This window comes from Camelus bactrianus, chromosome X (assembly GCF_048773025.1).
Source record: "Camelus bactrianus isolate YW-2024 breed Bactrian camel chromosome X, ASM4877302v1, whole genome shotgun sequence".
In the NCBI taxonomy this organism is placed as follows: domain Eukaryota; kingdom Metazoa; phylum Chordata; class Mammalia; order Artiodactyla; family Camelidae; genus Camelus; species Camelus bactrianus.
The window spans coordinates 84583085-84604388 of NC_133575.1; the positions used below are offsets into that span (position 1 = coordinate 84583085).

The 21304-nt window shown below is 34.0% G+C and overlaps 1 protein-coding gene across 2 annotated transcripts in view; it reads right to left on the reverse strand.

The window, feature by feature from the left end:
- Window positions 1-13964: 13964 nt before the first annotated feature.
- The window catches only part of DNAAF6 (dynein axonemal assembly factor 6), a 36596-nt gene continuing 29256 nt past the window's right edge, over window positions 13965-21304 (reverse strand). The window contains exons 6-7 of one of the 2 annotated variants that reach the window (XM_074359153.1): window positions 19362-19447; window positions 13965-14960 (exon numbers count right to left, since the gene is read on the reverse strand). In XM_074359153.1, coding sequence (XP_074215254.1) covers window positions 14831-14960; window positions 19362-19447 — 216 coding nt within the window. In that variant the 3' untranslated portion in view covers window positions 13965-14830. The remainder of the gene's footprint in view (window positions 14961-19361; window positions 19448-21304) is intronic. The other variant, XM_010946119.3, reaches the window with a different exon arrangement.

Below are 21304 nucleotides of genomic sequence, written 5' to 3' on the forward strand. Positions count from 1 at the left end.
TTCAAGTGTTTTTGGATCTCTGTTATTCAGTACATATATGTTTGTAACTGTTATATCTTCTTTTTGGATTGATCATTTTATCCTTATAAAATGTCCTACTTTTTCTCCCTAAATAACATTTGTTTTCATGCCTATTTTGTCTGTTTCTAGTCTAGCCACTCTAGCAATCTTTTGTTTACTGTCTGTGTGATATATCTTTTCCCATACTTTTACTTTCAACATATTTGTCTTTGAATCTAAAATGAGTCTCTTGAAGACAACATACAGTCAGATTTTGATTTATATTCATTCTACTAATCTCGACCTTTTATTGGAATTTAATTCACTTACATTTAACATAATAACTGTTAAGATAGGATTTATGCCTGCCATTTAGCTATTTTTTCTATGTGTCTTAAGCCTTTTTTGTTTCATTATTCCTCAATTACTGCACTTTTGTGTTAAATAGATATTTTCTAGTGTATCATTTTAATTCCTTGCCTTTTTTGTACTATGCATATGTTGAGTATATTTTTCTTTGCAGTAATTCAAAGGAGTATAATTAACCTCTTAATCTATAACAAAATAGTTTAGATTAAAACCAATAGTATTTCAGTAGTATGAAAAACTCTTCTTATATTGCTTCATCCGCCCTTCTTTTATCTATATTACTGTCATGAACTACATCTTCATATATTGTGCCCATCCACATAGATTTATAATTTTTGCTTTATGAAGTTGTCTTTTAATCAGAAATGAAAAAATGGAGTTACATACAGAAAATATATTTGTACTGTCTTTTATATTTTTCTTGTAGTTATTTGTGAGCACTCTTTATTTCTTCATGTTGATCCAAGGTAATAGTTTGTGTCCTTTTATTGCAGCCTGAAAAACTCCCATTTAGTATTCCTGGAGAACAGTTCTGCTAGGGATGAACTCTCTCAGTTTTTGTCTATCTTTGAGAATCTTCATTTCTCCTTCATTTTGAAGAAAGTTTTGCCAGATATAGAATATTTGGTTGACCTTTAAACATTTTTCTTCCAGCATTTTGAATATGTCAACCCACTGCCTTCTTGGTTCCAAGGTTTCTGATGAGAAATCAGCTGCTAATCTTATTGAGGAGCTCTCGTGTATGCTTAGCAATTTTTCTCTTGCTGCTTTCAAAATTCTTTGTCTTTTGACAGTTTGATTATGATGTGTCTAATTGTGGATTTCTTAGTTTGTCTTACTTTGATTTCGTTGGGCCTCTTTTATGTGTAATACTTTTCATCAAATTTGGGAGGTTTTCAGTTATATATCTTCAAATATTCTTTCTGCCTCCTTTTATCTCTTTCCTTTCCTTCTGGGGCTCACAGTATATGTTTGTTGGTATACTTCATGATATTCCATAGGTCTCTAAGGTTCATTTTCTTCATTCTTTTTCCTTGCTGTTCCTCAAACTTGATAATTGATAATTTTAGTTGATCTATCATCATATTCACTGACTCTTCTATCAGCATATTCAAATATGCTGTTAAGCCCCCTTAGTAAAATTTTTATTTCTCTCATTGTACTTTTCATCTTCAGTATTTCCACTTGGTTCATTTTTATAATGTTTATCTCTTTATATTGTCTATTTAATAGGACATTATTCTCCTAATTTTCTTTAAGAAATGGTTTCCTTTAGTTCTTCGAACATATGTAAAATAGCTGATTAAAAAGTCTATGTCTGGTATTTCCAATGTTTGGGCCTTCTTGTGGACAGTTTCTATTGCTTGGTGTTTTTCCTATGTTATGGTCATAGGATTTTTTTCATGTCTCATAATTTTTTATCAAATACTCGATATTTTAAATAATATAATTTGACAGTCCTGGAAATTATGCTGTCCCATCTCCCTATTGCTGGTTTTTGTTTGCTTATTCAGTGAGTTTTCTGAACTAATTCCATGAGCTCTATCATGTGTACTCTGTACTCTGTCATATCTGGCCATTGAAGCCTCTGCTCAGTTAGCCTAGAGGGCACCTAAAGATTAGGTAGAAATTCCCTTAAATGCCTAGAATTAAAATTCTCTGTCTTTGCCAAGGAGCTCTGCAAGCATTTGGGCAGAATTTCAACTCTCAGCCAAAAGGGTTACAACTCTGCGTTAGCCTGCACTTCCTGCTGGCACAGAACCACAGATCAGCCAGGGGCTTTTTCAGGTCTTTCTTGAGTGTGTGCACAGTCCTACACATGTGCCTGGTCTTCTAAATTACAAGAAATACATAATAGCTTTTCAAAGTCCCTATGGACAAGTCATTTTTCAGTTTTTCCTTTTAAGCTTTTTAGATAATCTTTTGTTTGCTTCAACTGTTACCCATTACCTCAGGCATCCATCCCATTAAAACATTTGCTGAAGTCTTCACAAAGTTAAATTCATAATACTTCAAAGCAATGTATCATTTTGTTTACATTATTTTCTAGAAAACCAATGAAAGGTAAATTTTAGCTCAGTTCAAGTCAAACTATTTCAAAACAATACAATTTTCTAAGCACTTTAAGTGTAACTGAGGATCAGGTTAGCAAGTTTTCCCAGAGTCTTGTTGCTAAATCATTCTAGGCTTTAATAAAATAGAATATTTAGAACAAGCAGTAAGTGGGAGAATGCTAGCACAGTTAATGAGAGAAAGTGACAATGATGACTTACCATATCAAGATTCAAAGGTATTAACTGACTTCAAAGCTGTGAAATAGTAAAGGTACAGTAGTCATTAACAGAAATCGTCTGAGCCACAATTTAGTCCTTGGTTTGTCTGACTCTAAAGGCTAGTCTCTTTAATTACTGGGTTATATATTGCCTCTTCTCTCTGTATCATGTCAATTATCTGATAAAAATCTGGATTTACTGGATCAAGGCTAAACTCCTATTCTGACTTTCAAGCTCTTCTCTAATTTTTCTTCCACCTACCTAGCCAGATTTATTCTCTGCTAATCCCTAAAACAATCATCTAATTTAGTCAGATCAGTTTGCATACTGTGCTTCAAATCTGTCACATTCATTTCTCATCCTGGGCCTTCATTTACCAGGAGTACCCAAATCTCAGCCATCCTACAAAAGCCAGATCAAGACCCATCTCCCGTATGAAGGATTTCCTGATCTACTCCTGTGAAAACCTACAGAATTTATCATCTATAGCACATAATTTTTATCTGGTTTAGTTTTCAATGACTTTTAAATTGAGTTATGATTTACATACCATAGAATCAACTTTTTAGAATGTACAATTCAGTGTTTTTAGTATAATTTACAAAGATGTACAACCATATTTTTACTGTCTGATCTTCATCCCATTGGTGACAGAGGGAGTCCCATCCTAGGATAATGGGGATGGCCAAGCACATGGCACCTGACACTGGACAGATGAGACTGATAGCAGTTTATTAATCACAGATACTGAATCCCAAGAGTAGGACACAGCATGTCACACAGGGCCACATAGGAGCTGTACTTGGAAACAGAATGAATAAGCAGGGGCTGTGGGAGGGAGGCTTCATAGTTTCAGGAGTGTAGAGTGATCCTTGGTTCCCACATGAGAATGTGACTGGTTTGTTTCAATAATTTTACAGAAAGTCAGGGAACTGAAACATTTTACTTAAAGATAAGCAGGAATCTTGCTTGGCCTCTGTGATAAGGAGGGTTGTTTAGCTAGGGGACATTATTCACAGGAGTAGGTGAGGGAGGTTGGTTAGGCTATTTGATATTGAACCACAAAACCATCTCCACTTTCTGAAACATTTTTATCACTCCAAAAAGAATCTCCATGCCCATTAGCCCATTCCTTTACATTCCTCCTTTCTCCAGACGAAGGCAACCACAAATCTACTTTCTCTCTCTGTGGATTTGCCTATTCTGAACATTCTTGATTACATTACCTTTATAGTAAGTTTTGAAATTGGGACTTGTGAGTTTTCCTACTTTGTTTCTCTCCTTCAGGATTATCTGGGCTATTCTAAGCTCCTTGCATTACCACATAAATTTTAGAATCAGTTTGCCAATTTCTGCAAATAAGCCACCTGGAATTTTGATAGGGCTTGTGTTGAACCTGTAGATTAATTTGAGGGAGTACTGTCATCTTAACAATATTAAGTCTTCTAATCCATGTCCATGGAATGTCTTTCCACTTATGTAGGTCTTGTTTAATTCCTTTCAACAGTATTTTGTGGTTTTCCATGTACAAATCTTGCAGTTCTTTTAAAAATATATTCCTAAGTATTTTACTACTTTTGATGCCAGTGTAAATGTAATTGTTGACTTAATTCATTTTCAGATTGTTCATTGTTAGTGTATAGAAATAAAACAGATTTTTGTATGTTGAGTTTATTTCCTACAGCTTTGATAAATTCATTTATTAGCTGTAAGTTTTTTTTTTTGAGTGTTCTTTGGTTTCTTCTGCATACAAAAATCTGTAGTTTTTTTCTATATACAAGATCATGTCATCTGCAAATAGTTTTACTTCTTCCTTTCCAATCTGGACGACTTTTATCTCTTTTTCTTGCCTAATTGTCCTGGTTAGAACCTCCAGTCAAATGTTGAATAGAGGTGGTGACAGTGGACCTCTTTGTCTTGTTCCATATCTTAGGGGGAAAGCTTTCTGCCTTTCACAATTCAAAATATGTTGGCTGTGGGATTTTCATAAATGGCCTTTATAAGGGTGAGGAAAATTTCTTCTATTCTTAATTTGTTGGATGTTTTGGTCATGAAGGGTATTTAATTTTGTCAAATGTTTTTCTGTGTGTATTGAGGTGTTCAAGTGGTTTTTGTCCTCTATTCTATTAATATGCTGTGTTACATTGATTAATTTTCATTTGTTGAACCAACACTCTATTTGTGGGATCATTTCTACTCAATGATGGTGTATAGTCCTTTTGATGTGTTGATAGATTCTGTTTGCTACTATTTTGTTGAGAATCTTTACATCCATATTCATAAAGAATATTGGTCTGTAGTTTTCTTTTCTTGTGATATGTTTGTCTTGTCTAAGTATTAGAGTAATACTGGGTGTGGAACTTTGAAGGAGCTCTGCATCAGTTAGGGCTCTCTAGAGAAAGAGAACCAACAGAAGATATATATGTTTATATAGACACAGATATAGATTTATTATAAGGAATTGGCTCACACAATTATTGAGGCTGAGAATTCCCGTGATCTCCTATCTGCAATCTGGAGATTCAGGAAAGCCAGTAATTCAGTCTAAGTCCTAAGGTTTGAGAACCATGGGAACCAATGATGTAAATTCCAGTCTGGGTCTGAAGGCCTGAGAACCACAGGAACATAGAAGGCAAAAAAGATTGTTGTTTCAGCTCAAGCAATCAGGAAAGAAGGGGCGAATTCTTCCTTCCTTCACTTTTTTGCTCTATTTATGCCCTAAATAAGTTGGATGATGCCCATCCACACTGGGGAGGGCTAACTGCTTTACTGAGTTCTTCATCCAGAAACACCCTCAAAGACACATCCAGAAATAATGCTTAGTGGAAATATCTGGACACTCTGCCATCCAGTCAAGTTGACACATAAAATTAACCACCACAAACTCCAACCTCATTTTGCTTCCTCCAATGGTTTTTAGGCTGCTTGTTTTCACCATGATTGGGGCCTATTGATTTTCAAAGTCACTGCAGAGCTGGAGAGAAGGTAGAGGTGGGAATAGGGTAAGTTAAAATGCCAAAAATCTTGCTATTTTTACTCAGATTCAGCCATTTTTCTTAAATAAACATTCCCTGGATTGTTGCAAGCTTTTGGTTAATTTCCAGAGTTCTTAGAAAGTAAATTCTTAAGTTTTTTGCTAGTTTTATCATTGCTTTTATGGAAAAGAGGCTTTTCAGGGGTGCTTATGCTATCATTTTTGCTAAAATCCTACAATTTAACACATACGTTATTTGTTTGCTTTTGTATCATGTGCTACTCATATTTTCCAAACTGTAGATTTTTTTCACTGTGTACTTCTATACACCACCTCTACAGCATCTAGCAAAGAAGTTCACTTGTCAACCTTATTGGAATTGAGATTGAGCTCATTGTTTCTTTATATCTTTTTGTTGAACAGGGTGTATTTGTGAAATAAAACTAGTTATTATCTACAGATAGATTCCCTGCTTGGTGGAGTATATTCAAAAAAACTTGAAACACTCTACAGATTAGAATGGCAAAAATAAAGAAAGTCCCAAGCTGCAAAGGCAGACAGATCAGTGATACTATGATTATAATTCTGTAGCTGACTTTTTCTCCTATTGACTTTTTTAAACAAACTTTTTATTTTGAAATAATTTTAGACTCATAAGAAACACAGAAATTATACAGAGAAGTTTTTAAAAATACATACATCCCAATGTTCATAGCAGCACTCTATACAATAGCCAAGACATGGAAACAACCTAAATGTCCATCTACAAATGACTGGATAAAGAAGCTATAGTATATTTATACAGTGGGATATTACTCAGCCATAAAAAAGAATAAAATAATGCCATTTGCAGTAACATGGATGGACCTGGGGATTGTCATTCTAAGAAGTAAGCCAAAAAGAGAAAGAAAAATACCATATGATATCACTTCTATATGGAATCTAAAAAAAAAAAAGAAAAGAAAAAAGAAAATGATCTTATCTACAAAACAGAAACAGATTCACAGACATAGAAAACAAACTTATGGTTATGGGGGAAAGGTTTTGGGAAGGGAAAAACTGGGAGTTCAATATTTGCAGATACTACTACTATATATGAAACAGATAAACAAGTTTATACTGTACAGCACAGGGAACTATATTCAATATCTTGTAGTAACCTATAATGAAAAAGGATATGAAGACAAATATATGTATGACAAACATTATGCTGTATACCAGAAATTGACATGTAAACTGACTATATTTCAATTTTAAAAAGTAAAAAAAGTATAGTTTTCATGTTTTACCCAGCTTCCCCTAATGTAAATATCTTGCATTGCCATAGTACAATGATCAAAACTGAGAAATTAACATTGGTACAATAATGTTAACTAAACTATAGACCTTATTCAGATTCCTCAACTGAATATTTAAAGTATATAGCTCAGCAAGGATGGTAAAGGGGGAAAAAATGGTGGATGCTGAGGAAGAAAGACTGTCTGAAGTTGTCTAGGGCCAAAGGCATTGAGTAAGAAGGAACAAGTTGAGCCCAAAATTCAGGATGCCTACACAGTGCCTCTTCCCAAATGGCTTCTGGGGAGTGTGCCTTTTTGTTATTGGTCTTTTTGTGGAGAGTACTTTTGGGAGGCCTTTTTATCAATGCATTGGGCTGCATGGGGCTGGGGAGTTTTTCTTATTTGCATAAAGATTCCACGTTAACCTTGGCCTTGCTGTTTCCTGTACTCTGAGTTATCCACAAGGTAAAGATTGTAAACAAACAAACAAAAAAACTATCTTTGCCCTTACTACCTATCTGTTCAACCCCTCCACCACTCCTGAGTGTGGAAATATTCAGATAGTATAGTTAGATAAAAACACTGCTTAGGTTGAAAGGTGATACTGTCCTTTTCTGCATGGAGTATGAAACAAACAAAACAATAAATAGGTAGGCAGGATGAGTAAAACAGGTTGCTTTCCAGCACCTGTCTAGTTGTGTGCTTATAATGAGGCTTCTTAAATTTGTACTAGTATAAATTCAGTGTAAGACCTATTCATACACATGTGAATGTATTTTAAAGTCAAATAGAAACATTTAAAAATTATCTTGTCAGAAGAGTTGACTAAAAGTGCATTGCACTCAAATTGTGTTACTTTGTAATATATTACAAATCATCAACTGCTTTTCTAACAGCATAATTTATGGATGATTTCATGGTAGAATTAAATTGGAGAAGCCAGAGTGCGACAGTGAATGTTTTAAATATATTTTATAACTCTCAAATCTAGTATTAGGAGGCTAACAAGTAATTGTTCTAAAATAAATTTCAGATGGATATAGTTTAAAAGCAGATGAAATCTTAAAACCACCAAAATAAAAATAAGTGGATACTCTGTTTATAAATATACTACATAACAATAAAAACTTTCTATTAAAATATGATAAACAAAATTAAAAGGTAAAGAACATTTTGAGGGAAACACTTATAAAATATATTAAAAATAACCAAATTTTATATTCTTTATAAAAAGTTTTACAAATCAATAAGAAAAAGTCAAATATTCTAATAGAAAAATGATCAACAGAAAAAACAGTCCTCAAAACAAGAACATAAGTGGCCAATAAATATATGAAAAATTGTTCAACCTCACTAGTATGTCTGTAGTGTAAATGTCCGACAATTAGCTTTTGATTGCTAAGGAATCCATTTCAAAGACAACCATCTTTAATAAACACATTGCCAGATACACAAGTAGATAAAGAGCCAGGCTGCCCCACCTGTGAAGCCTGTGAAGTTCCCCCTTTAGAAAGCCCTGGATGACCTAGATAACTGACTGCTTACTTTTCCCTTCTAGTGCTTTAATTCCTGCTCTCATGTTTTAAATTCACCAATGAAGACCAAATTTGGGGAAACCCTGGGCACTTCACCCTTGAACCCAAGAAAGGCAGAACCCCAGGTACACACTCTCTTTTTACCTGTGATCTCTCTGTGTGGCCCTCAGGCATGCCATGTACCGTCTAAAACCTGTAAGTAACAAACTTTGTTTTTTCAAAGTTCCTTTATGGTTGTTGCAGAAGTGTGTCTTATAACTGTAATAAGAACCACAAGGGCCAGTCTACCCACAACATTGGCTCCAGTTGGGGAAACGTCTGTGGAGGCTTTTCACAGGTAGTACTCCTCATAGGCCCGGGTGAGTGCCCCAGGCATTCCTAGATGATAGCTTCACTATCCATAGGCAGAAACCAATACAAAACAATGTCAAAGAAGGGAATTTGCAAAAATGACATGATGCTGTTTTTCCTTATTAAACTGGAAATGAAAAGGCATGACAATATTCAGGCTTTCTTACACTGCAGAGAAATGGGTACTCATATATTGTTGGGGGAAGTATACACTAGTACAAGCATTCTGATAGTCTGGGAAGATATTAAAATATTTTGCTAAATTAAGAAAGCTGCCTGGCCATTTTTGGCAACATGGCCAACTAAATTAACTGAAAATCCTTTTTGATTCAAACCTTTATAGCTCAAGAGAAAATATACAAATATTTTTAAATTGCATAACTCAGTTCATAAGAAATAAAGGGAAAATTCCTAGATGCCAGAAATGAAGGGGAAATGGGAAATCAAAGTTGTAATCTTGTGAGGGAGAGTTGTGGTTGCCCTGGGAAGGGAACATCAACTTTTTAGAACCACAAGGATAGGAGAAGAGGTCTTGGGCCCAAGGATCCCACCATAAAGTTCCCCTGGAAGGACTGCATTCTCCATAAAAGGTTGGAGTAGGGGAAAAAATCTGCATCTTCAACGTAAGGAAGCAACAAGGAAGCTTATCTATTGCTATCTAAGTCAAAGATGGAAGGAAGAAGTTCCTCTGAGAATTTAAAGCACAGGCCTGGAACTCTTGTGAGCTTTGGGTTTTAATTTATACTACCTGCATGACCAGGGAAACTTTACCCTGAGGTCTTGGTAGAAGCAAAGGTAAAACTGCTTTGAAGGGCTGCTCCCACAACACAGACTGCAAGAAGTTTTCATAAAATTTTTTAAAGTACCAATAAAGAAGATATTGCAATAAAAAATTTAAAACCTATACGAATAAATGGCCTACCAATTGAGTCAATGGACACAATTACCAGCAAGATTAGAATCCTATGAATCACTGAGCCGGGGAATAGATTTGAGAAAAATTTTCAGTTTAAAAAAAAAAATAGAGATGGAAAATATGACAAAGAAGCTAAAAAACATGGACGACCAGAAGGAAATCTACTTCAGGATGACACCTGCACCCCAATGTTCATAGCAGCACTATTTACAATAGCCAAAACATGGAAACAGCCTAAATGTCCATCAACAGGTGACTGGATAAAGAAGATGTGGTATATTTATACAATGGAATACTACTCAGCCATAAAAACTGACAACATAATGCCATTTGCAACAACATGGATGCTCCTGGAGAATGTCATTCTAAGTGAAGTAAGCCAGAAAGAGAAAGAAAAATACCATATGAGATCGCTCATATGTGGAATCTAAAAAACAAAAACAAAAACAAACAAACAAAAACAAAGCATAAATAAAGGACAGAAATAAACTCACAGACAGAGAATACAGACTTGCGGTTACCAGGGGGGTGGAGGGTGGGAAGGGATAGACTGGGATTTCAAAATTGTAGAATAGACTACACTGTATAGCACAGGGAAATATACACAAAATGTTATGATAACTCACAGAGAAAAAAATGTGACAATGAGTGTGTATATGTCCATGAATAACTGAAAAATTGTGCTGAACACTGGAATTTGACACAACATTGTAAAATGATTATAAATCAATAAAAAATGTTAAAAAAAACATGGACGATAGAATGAAAGGTTCCACCTTAATCTAAGAGGAATTTCAGAAGGAAAATAGAGAGAATGGGAGAAAGAAAATATTCGAGGACATAACGGCTGAGGATTTTCCAGGACTGATGAAAGATTTAAGAAAAGTTGCCAAGTAAAATAAATATAATAAAATCTATATTCAGACACATTATAATCAAACTGCACAACACCAAAAACAAAGAGAAAAATATTTAAAACTACCAGAGAGAAAAGATAGATTACCTCCAAAAGAACAGCAATGAGACAGACAGCAGACTTTTAAATTACAAAATATAGGCCAGAACACAGGTTAAAGTTCTTCAAAGTTCTGAGGGAAAATATCTGTCAACCTACATTTCTAAACGCAGCTAAATTGTTATTCAAGAGTGAGGGCAATAAAAACATTTCCAGAAATGAACTCAGAGAATCAAGAACTCACAAACCCTTGCTGAAAAAAATACTGAAGTATGTACTTCAAAAGGAAACACTGATGTGGAAAAAGGAATGGTGGGTGAAGAACTGGTAAACATGTAGGTAGATCTAAATAAGCATTGGTTGTAAAAAAAAAAAAACAATAATAAGGATGATGAATAATTTAGGGGTATGAAAACAAAGTTGGAGGGACATGGTTTGGTTAAAACTTCCTATGTCTTTGAATTGCTTTAAGGGAAGCAATTACTAAAGCAATCCCTAAACTTTAAGGGAAGGTAGAATTATTGAGAAACTTTAGACATTTGAAGAAAAAAAAGTATATATAACTTCCAAACCAGTCAGAGGAAAAAAGAATTTTGAAAACTAACTAATAGAAAAAGAGGCAAGAAAGGAGGAATAAAAGCATATAAAAAAGCAGAATAAGAGAGAAATTGCATGATAAGGTGATGTAAATAAATCCATGTGTATCATTAATCACAATAACTGTAACTAGACTAAAACTTGTGAGTTTAAAGACAGAATTTTTGTGGCATTTAAAAGCCTAAAATTTATATACATTCTGTTCATAAAAGTCATACCTAAAACATAAAAGCATGGAAAGTGATGGAAAAAGACATGCCAGGCAAATACTAACCAAAGTTGATGTAGCTATGTTATTGTTAAGCAAAACATACTTTAAAGCAACAAATATTATTCGGGATAAAGAGTGTCACAGAACAGTGATAAAAGGAATAATCCCCCAGGAAGAAGAACAATTTAAAATCTGTCTGCACCTAAATGTATTACCTTAAAATGTATAAAGAAAAAATTGACAGAATTACAAGGAGATACCAACAAATCTATCTTCGGTGGTAAATTTTAATACACCTCTTCATGTTGGTAGAGAAAGTGGGCCAAAAATTAACAAGAATGTGGAAGATCTGAACAACAAAATAAAAAATACTTGAGTTTATATATATAATACATAATTCTGTACCAAATAATTACAGAATACTTATTCTTTAAAAATACACATCAATCATTTATCACATTATTTTATCACAATGCAATAAAATTAGAATTCCCAGAAACAAAAAGATAAAAAAGAATATACTTGGAAATTAAAAGAAAGGTTATAAAACCAGTTTGCACGATATCATCCCATTTGGGAAAAAAAAAAGATCTATGTTATACATTGAAAAAAAAACTTTGGAAAGAGGCACTCAGAATGGTTAAGAGTGGTTATTTATGGTTTGTTGGCTTACAGTTGATTTTAAACTTTGCTTTATTTTTAAAGAATTTTTCTGTATTATTAAAGTTTCCTGCTTGGAGCATGTGAGCATGTTTTTTTTTTCTAATTAGAAAAAATTCAACAATGAATTTTACTTAGGATAATGTGCAGAAAAATAAGTTGCCTGGGCTAGTCAATAGCCTAACTGGCCTCCCATTTCCATTCTTGCCTCCTCATACATTCTCTTCTCAAAGCACTTAGAATAAAATTCAAATTCCTAAACTTAGCCTGCAAGGTTCTACATGACATTGCTCCAGCTTACATTTCCAATCTTACCTCCAGGCACACTTGCCAGATTCACTCTGTTCCAACCACACTGGCTTTCATTTCCTTGAACTCTACTCTCTAAATTCTTTCTCTCATGGGTCTTCACATTTGCTATGCCTTGCACCTAGAAGCCCCACTGCCCTCCTTCCCCTAACACTCTCTTTGCCTGGCTAAGTCCTAGTATTCTCCATGTTTCAGCTGAAGTACAAAATCTTTAGGGAAACCTTTTCTGCTCTCCCTCCCCAGACTGGGTTTGGGTTCTCTGATAGTCTCAAAGCACCCATTCTTTTCCTTCATAGTAACAATAAACTTGAAAATCTATGTTTATGTGTTTATTTGGTTATTGTTGGTCTCCACCACTAAACTACTTGCTCCACAAGGACAGGGACCACATCCAGTTGGCTCATTGCTATATCCCCAATACATAACATAGTGCTAGGAATGTGGTAAATGCTCAGTGGATATTTGTTGAAAGAATGCATAAATGAGTGACTGAATCCTCACAAATGCTACTAGGGGTTATAGAACCAAAAAGTGAGGTAAAGAAGTTCCTGAAGGAGAAGGCTAGTGATATGCCACAGTGGCGGTTTTAACTCCCAGTTCTCCTGGTAATGCTCAGATTCATGGAAAAATTCTGAGAAGACAAATTTCCTTTTGCATTCTCTTTTTCTCCATTTGCTTTAGTGGACAATTCCTCTTTAAAGAAAGAAAGTCCTGTGAATTAGCTTAAAAACAAAACAACAACAAAGTTGTTACTTCTGAGGCCAAGGACAGTGAAGTAGGATGATTTGTAGATGGGTATAAATTACTGGATCACATTTCATTGTCTTAAAGCTCTGTTACATTAATACAGTGCCACATAACCAAAGCCCAATTCAAGTGGGCTTGGATATGCTCTATGCTCTCTTCCAGGGACAACTTGTACACATTCAGTCAGCTTGACTAATGATGGTCTCTGTAATTAGGGCCAATATATAGGAAAAAGAGACATATTTTTCACTGACTCACTGTTGCTTTCTAGGGAAGAAAAATATTAGTAACCGGTCATGCTTGCTCTAGAGTTTACAGTTTAGGGTGTAACTTGAAATTCTTAAAATATGGCCTTTTAAAAAGATATTAAGAAAGCAAAGCAGGACACTCTTTTGATCCTGTAACACCACGGACTTAAACTCACAGACACTAACTTCCTTTCAGTTAATCTCACCCGCAACTCTTGCCCTCAAAGAAGAAAGTCATTTTGGTAATTTCAAAGTCAAATTCTCTACAAGAGCTTGGTGTTTTAACACAATCACTTTTTCCAAAATCTCAGTCTTTTCCTTCTATTCTATATAGTCACAAACTAGATGCTTGGCTGTTGTCTGCATAGTTAAATCTAGAAAATATGTTTGAACATTTAGTCCCTTAAGAGTTCACATAGGAGCAATAAACATCTTTCAGTTATTCATCTCTTTTCAAAATTTACTCCCAGGTAAGTCCAGAGTTCTACAATGATACGTGAGACCAAGTCACACAAGTTTTTAAATATAATTTATTCATAAATAATTCTAAAATAAACTTACTCAATACAGTACAGAAGAGGCAGGATACATTGGCATAATTCATAAAACTAAGTATGTCTAATTAAGAATAAATATAGGAAATGAGAGAAAACAGGATTTGTAAATGCACCACACTTTTCTTTATATTCCTTTTAAATGTCAAGGAATTCAATTACTAAATATAAACACAGTACTCACAAAGGCATTGTTAATAATTATTAATGCACAAAAGGAAAAATATTTTTAACCTAAATAGATCCAAACACTGAAAGCAGGACTGAGGAAGCCAAATAACACTGTGTGCTCAAGAGTATTTCTTATTCAAGCAAAACATGTCGTTAGTATGGTGCATCAGACTATTTATAATCCTTTGTTATTTATATATTCTATAACAATAGTGAGAGCCTAAACAGAGAACAGTCAAAATCATTTGATTAAATCAACAACAAAAAAGGAAACTGAATAAACTTTTCTGGTGATAATAATGACCAATTGCTATGCAACTGATTGTATCATGTTATAATCAATTGGCTTAAGTTCTTTAGACCACTGAAACAAGTGGACCAACTATTTCACGGTCATATTTCAGTTATTTAATTGACCATGTAGTAATCTAATTGGTTAACCTGTAAATTCTATCCAGTGATCACTATAAAAATGAAATAGCTTATTAGTATGAGAAAACAATATTTCTTGCTAGAGTAAAAGAAATGACTGTAAATGATCACAATATCACTAGAATTGATAGGCCCTTTCTGAAATATATCAGAATAATACAGAGAAGATTGAAACCATTAAGCAATTTTTTCAGTTTTCAGTTTTTTTAATCAGTGCTGTTTTACCAAGTTTCCTCCTTATCCATGCAGTTTCAGAAGAAATTAAGAAAATCCAACTCTCGTTTCATAGTCACGGTAACTTCGAGAGTCTCACTTTCAAGGATATAGCAAGCTTTGGCACTGTTGCATTCCACAGGATGGGGAAGGGTTAGCAACAGTTTCCTAAAACAAAACAAAACAAAACAAAATAAAAACCTAGAATCAGTGATATCAAGAAGATGTCACTTTTAATAAGGCAATGGGAAGCAATATATACCAGTAGAATATTATTAGGAACCAAAAAACTATTTAGACAGTATGACTACTGGATCAAAACTATGCCTAAATAACACAAAGAGTATACTGGTTTTTTGGCCTTAAAAATCCAAGCAGTGGTTTTGATGACTCCTCTTTTTTTCTAAATTGGCCTCATTTTGCATTATATAAACATAGTCTCAGGCTAGGGTTATAGGTATAGAACCACAACCACTGCAACCTTAAACCAGTTGGATAGGTCTGTTGCCAGTCATATTTATGTGTAGATGGAATGTGGCTGACTGATAGAAATCTGAAAATTGGAATGATTCTATGATAATTCTGGTAACACAACTTTGGGCTGAGTCTCTACTACGGGTGTAGTTATTGAAACTCAGGCCTGGAATGATTTCAATACCAGATCAATGAAAGTGCTTTTCTCTGCTTCCTTCTGGTTCTTTCTACTATACATTGACAAAAATTCCCTGTGAGAGAATCCTGAGTGTATTTTGCAGTTTATGGCTCAGTTACTAGATAGCTGTATGCTTTAGATGAATGGCTGGGATGAGACATCCATAATTCTGTCATAGTGGTATGAATCTGAATTATGTATGGGGTTGGCACATGCTGGTATCTGAAGAAAATTAAATACATGAAACACTTGTTACCTCACATTCTCAGTGGAGAAGGTCTGAGTATCTCTACAAAAAGTGGACAGAAAAGCTCTTTTAGAAGGTGTAAGATCCAAATCAGTAAAGGAATGTGGTAATTTTTAGGGCTACTTATTGAATACCTGTACAAAGGACTAGTATTTGAAAATGAAACCCTTGAAAATCAATTTCCTCTTCACTCATTTGCAAAGACCTAAGTTCAGGAAACTGGGCTCATGGAAAGTATTTATCACATATCTCTGGAACCTAAAGTAGAAATTTGTTGTTACTCTTGTCTCATTCTAGATATTTGAGGTAGGAGAAACAGCTCCATCCACTTGAAGTAATTAAATTGCATTGTATTTTAATATAGCCTGTAATATTTGGCATCTCAAAAAAAGCGGCTGCAAAAAATATTTAGAGTCCATCTTTTTAACGCTGTTTACAATATAGATTGTGCTAGAGTTGGATTTGCTTTATCTCTTAGTCTACAAATGATAATATATTCACTTTTAAAATAAAGCAAAACTCAGTGGTGGTAGCTTCATAGCACTAAAAGACAACTATAATCAGCTGAAGAAGGAGTTCCAATGATAATGTGTATTTCTCTGTCCAGAGAAAAATAAATTCAAAAGAGACAGTGGCCACTGGAATGATCCATCTATACCTGTGTTTTTGTCCAGTCGTTAGTTGTGTGGCTTCACATACTAAAATTTTGAGTATAAATTGTGCTCTTAGAAGAAGGGAAGTACTTTTGTCTAGTCTGTTTTATGGTCTGATATCTGAAGTGAGATTTATATTTTAAACAAAATAAAATTCTACAAATACTTAACCATGTACAATTTACTGAAGAACAGGACTGTATTTTATACTGGTGTCCCCTCCCTGTGTCTAGCAGAAGACTTCATAAGTGTTTATTGAGTGAATGAATAAATGAATAAAAAGCAAATAGATCATCATGAATGATATTTCAATAATCAGTATAGATTAGTACTATAATAAAATATGAATGAACATTTAAATCCAATCCCTCTGCTTTTACTTTGAAAATATATTTGCTTTTTAAGAAGCTACCAGTTTAATCACTGGTAAAATGTTTATTCAGTGCTAATTTTCATTAGAAATTATTTAAATGCAAACAATACTATATGACAGTAAAAACAAAACAATTATCTATAGAGTGAACTCTAGTTTAGAGACTTATATGTCTACGTTTATATTAGAGAATTCAATTTGATGTTACTTGGAATAGATTTAAATAAAGGACAACCTTGTTCTGTGCATATTCCATAATGCACTTTTTATTTTATGTAGTTAATAAATTCTTTGATTTACATATCTGGGCTAAAAACGGACATGAACTTTTTAAGGTTTCTTATTGGAGACATAACTGTTTTCAAAGGAAGTGCAGAAATACCTAGTGAGCTGCAATTCACTATTTCACTTAGAAAACTTTTTTTAAGGTATCGATGTCTTTTAACATCAGCCAACTCTCAATCTAAATCAGAGGAGCACAAGCAAAGGTGAGAATAATCTAAAGAAACACTCAACCAAAAATTAATTCATATTTATCTTTAGAATGTGTTTTTTAAAATCACACTCAAGGAATTCATTTATGATATTCTTAGAATTCACCTAAAAAATAATGAAACCTTATAGGAAGACAAATCAGGAGATTCTGGGACATTACACAATTTCCCCTTTCTTTCCTCCTTTCTATCTATTCCATGTTGGGAATCTATATGCCAAAACAACCAGTTTTAAAAAATGAAGAATTCAGTAAACTGCTTTGTTTATTCTGGTTGTATAATGCTAAAAACTAGGTTTTATTTATAATTTTAATGCAATTGACTATCAACAGACTGATATTACTAGTCAGTTCAGTAAAAATAAGTTTATCTGTTTTCCATTACAGATACATGAACAGAATGTATTCTTTTATCTTTCTGGGAGCCAGTTAACATAGTGTTACAGGGTGTCAAAGTTAGAAACTAAGGAAAGTAAATGTGAATATCAGTAGACTCAAAAACAAGACACATTTCCAGTAATACGATTTCAGAAAACAGTATGCTTCCAAAGAATGTTTAAGTATTTAGGAAAAGTGCTAAAAAAAAATCTTAATTCTACCTTCTGTCTTAATTAATGAATTTTTTCCTTAAGAGACATTACCTTTCTGCACTGAGCATTTAATGTATAAGTGTAGTAAGATCCAAATGACCTAGTGTAGCCCACATTCTACATGGAAAAGTATCTCTGTATGAGTCTTTCATTTAGTGGGCTTTGATAGATATCTGGAATGACAGCATAGCCAGAGCAGCTGCCTAAAGATTGATGGAGACAGTGAGAACTGCTAGGGAAACGGAAATTAACTCCATGGTGTGTAGATACGTGTGTGCTTTTAACAAGCGCACAAATATCATGGAAGATTGACTGTACGTTTAACCAACTTTCCTTGCAAAGGTTGTGTGGGAGAGTAAATACATAAATAACATGTAATGAAAACATTACAATCCTCCTTGAAGTGAATGGTAGGAATAAAGAATGTAATTTTTATAACATGAGACAATTTTTTTCCTGCAAATCACATTTTGAAATCACATTAAGTAATTAAAAATATTTGATATGTATTCATCGGTAGGTCATATTGGGTTAAACGCATCTACTGTAGAAATCAACGTTAAGCTATGTGTGTATGTTGGGTTGTTTACACATAGAAGTCTTTTGTTCCAGAGATCTAATTTTTTTTTCTTGAAGCCCTACGACCAACAAAGGAGAATTACAGGTACTGATAATGGAAGGAAGAGAATGTGCCAGCAGCTGACTGCTCCCACACCCCGTTTGAAATGTTTATGAGTTACAGAGAAAGAACCACTGCAATCAACCAGTGTGCTCACTGTTATACATCCAGATGAAAAGTGAACAAAGCAGTGAGATATTTAGATATTTTATCTAGCACATGCCAAGCTCCATCTATTCCTTCCTTATAGAGTTAGTTTTGAAAGACAGGACTGATTTATCCAGGTTTCAGGATAAACATTTTTATCAGAATTTTACCATATGTATTGTGTTTTGGGAAGATGATTTGAACTTGTGTAATGACAAAACTCTTTTGAAAATATCAAAATGTTTAATTGAATTGTTCCATTATCATCTGCATTATTTTTAAATGTATTCACACAATTTGAGGATCTAGTGATACACTGGCTGTTAGAATTTTTAAGTAATTGATGACAATACTTTTTGTTGATTTTTAGATGAATATAATCAAATTTAACCTTAGAGCCCCATAGTATCCAGAAAGCTTAAAGATACTGTTTCTCTTATGCCATCATTATACAAGAAAAAAAACACACATGCAAAACTTAAAACTGAAGAGATTTTCATCTTTAATTATTTTTCCTGCCAGATAAGCAAACTATATCTGAATGTCAAGGATTATGTTTTGGTAGTATCAACCTACTCCAAATGTATGCATACAAAGTAGAAAAAAATCTAGGAATTTACAAATATATTTATGTTTATATTACAGATCAAACCTCTGAATAATTAACTGACTTTTTCACTTTTCTTCAGACTTTAGCAGTGATGCAAAATAACTATGTACACATTTAAAAAGGATATTGATGAAAGATTAATGAATATTATAATATTCATTATTCTAGTTCTAAGTTTTACTCACTTATTAGGAGTACGGAGGTCGAGGATCATTTCCTGAATATCGATTTTAATTTCAGAAGGGCTTGTATTTGGCAGCTTAATTTTAACCTGAAAGACAAAATGAGAAGAAAAATACTGTTGTCTCGAAGAACAGTTAATTTGAAGAGTGTAAGATAATATGGGGGAATGAGAACTAATATTTATTAAGTGCCAACTATGTGCCAGGCCATGCTCTTTTCTCATAACAATCTTGAGAAGCAGTGATTATTACCTGCATTTTACAGATGGAGGAAATGAGATACAGAGAAGTTTAGTGAGTGACTCAAGGCAACTGTCTGTAACATGACTACGATCTATGTGTCTCCAAAACTATTATAGAAACAATTCGGTGACATGTCTATAATCTTCATTACTTGAAGGTGCATACCATTGCCCCTGAAGAGTTGGAGACCTTCAACTGCCTTAAATCAGTGGGCACTTTGTATAAAACATGGTTAGTTCTCATGTTGAGTGTGGGTTGGTGATATCATCTTGTAGGCTCCTGGTATAAACTCTCATACCACATTTTGTACAGAAATGTAGCAGTCCAGAAAAGTTGTTAACATAACAAAAGAGAAATAACAATATGAGCCCTGCACAAAAATGAAACTACTTATTGATTTAGTTATATTTCACTTAAAACTGCCTCACCTCAATTACCACATGGCCCAGCAATTCTACTCCTGAGTGTATGAATATATATATACACACACAAGCATATTAAAAATAGAGGTTCAAACAAAAATATGTACACAGTGTTTTTGTTTATGACTGCATTATTACAATAGCCAAAAGGCACAAACAACCCAAATGTGCATCAACTGATGAATGGACAAACAAAATGTAGTCTAGGAATAGACTTACCACATGACCCAGTCATCCTGCTCCTGGGCATATATCCAGAAGGAACCCTACTTCAAAAAGACACCTGCACCCCAATGTTCATAGCAGCACTATTCACAATAGCCAAGACATGGAAACAGCCTAAATGTCCATCGACAGATCACTGGATAAAGAAGTTGTGGTATATTTATACAATGGAATAATATTCAGCCATAAAAAATAACAACATAACGCCATTTGCAGCAACATGGATGTCCCTGGAGAATGTCATTCTAAGTGAAGTAAGCCAGAGGGAGAAAGAAAAATACCATACAAGATCACTCATATGTGGAATCTAAGAAAGAAAGAAAGAAAGAAAGAAAGAAAGGGAAAGAAAGAAAGAGACAAATGAATATAAATACAAAACAGAAACAGACTCATAAACATAGAATACAAACTTGTGGTTGCCAGAGGGGAGGGTGGTGGGAAGGGACAGAATGGGAATTCAAAATCTGTAGATACTGACAGGCATATGTAGAATAGATAAACAAGATTATACTGTATAGCACAGGGAAATATATACAAGATCGTGTGGTACCTCACAGTGAAAAAAGAATGCAACAGTGAATATATGTATGTTCATGTATAATTGAAAAATTGTGCTCAAAATTGACACAACATTGTAAACTGACTGTAACTCAATGAAAAAAAGTAGTCTATCCCTACCATGGAATATTACTCAGTCATAAAAAGGAATGAAGTACTATTACATGAATGACCCTTGAAAACATTATGCTAAGCAAGAGAAGCCAGGCACAAAAAGCCACATATTGTGGGATTCTGTTACATGAAATATTCAAAATAGGCAAATCTACAGAGACTGAAAGCAGACTGGTGGTTACTAGAGGGGCTGGAGAGGAAGAAAAGGGGATTGACTGCTTAATGAATTTGGATTTCCTCTTGAAATAGAGCAGGACCCTATTGGGCTTTCCCAGGACAGATGCTGCCATGTCCTCCGCCTGCCTTTTGTCTATAGAAAAACTTGTCAAAGAATAAATAATCAGAAAAGTGAGGAAATGCAAAAAGAAAAGAAAAACAGTCAAA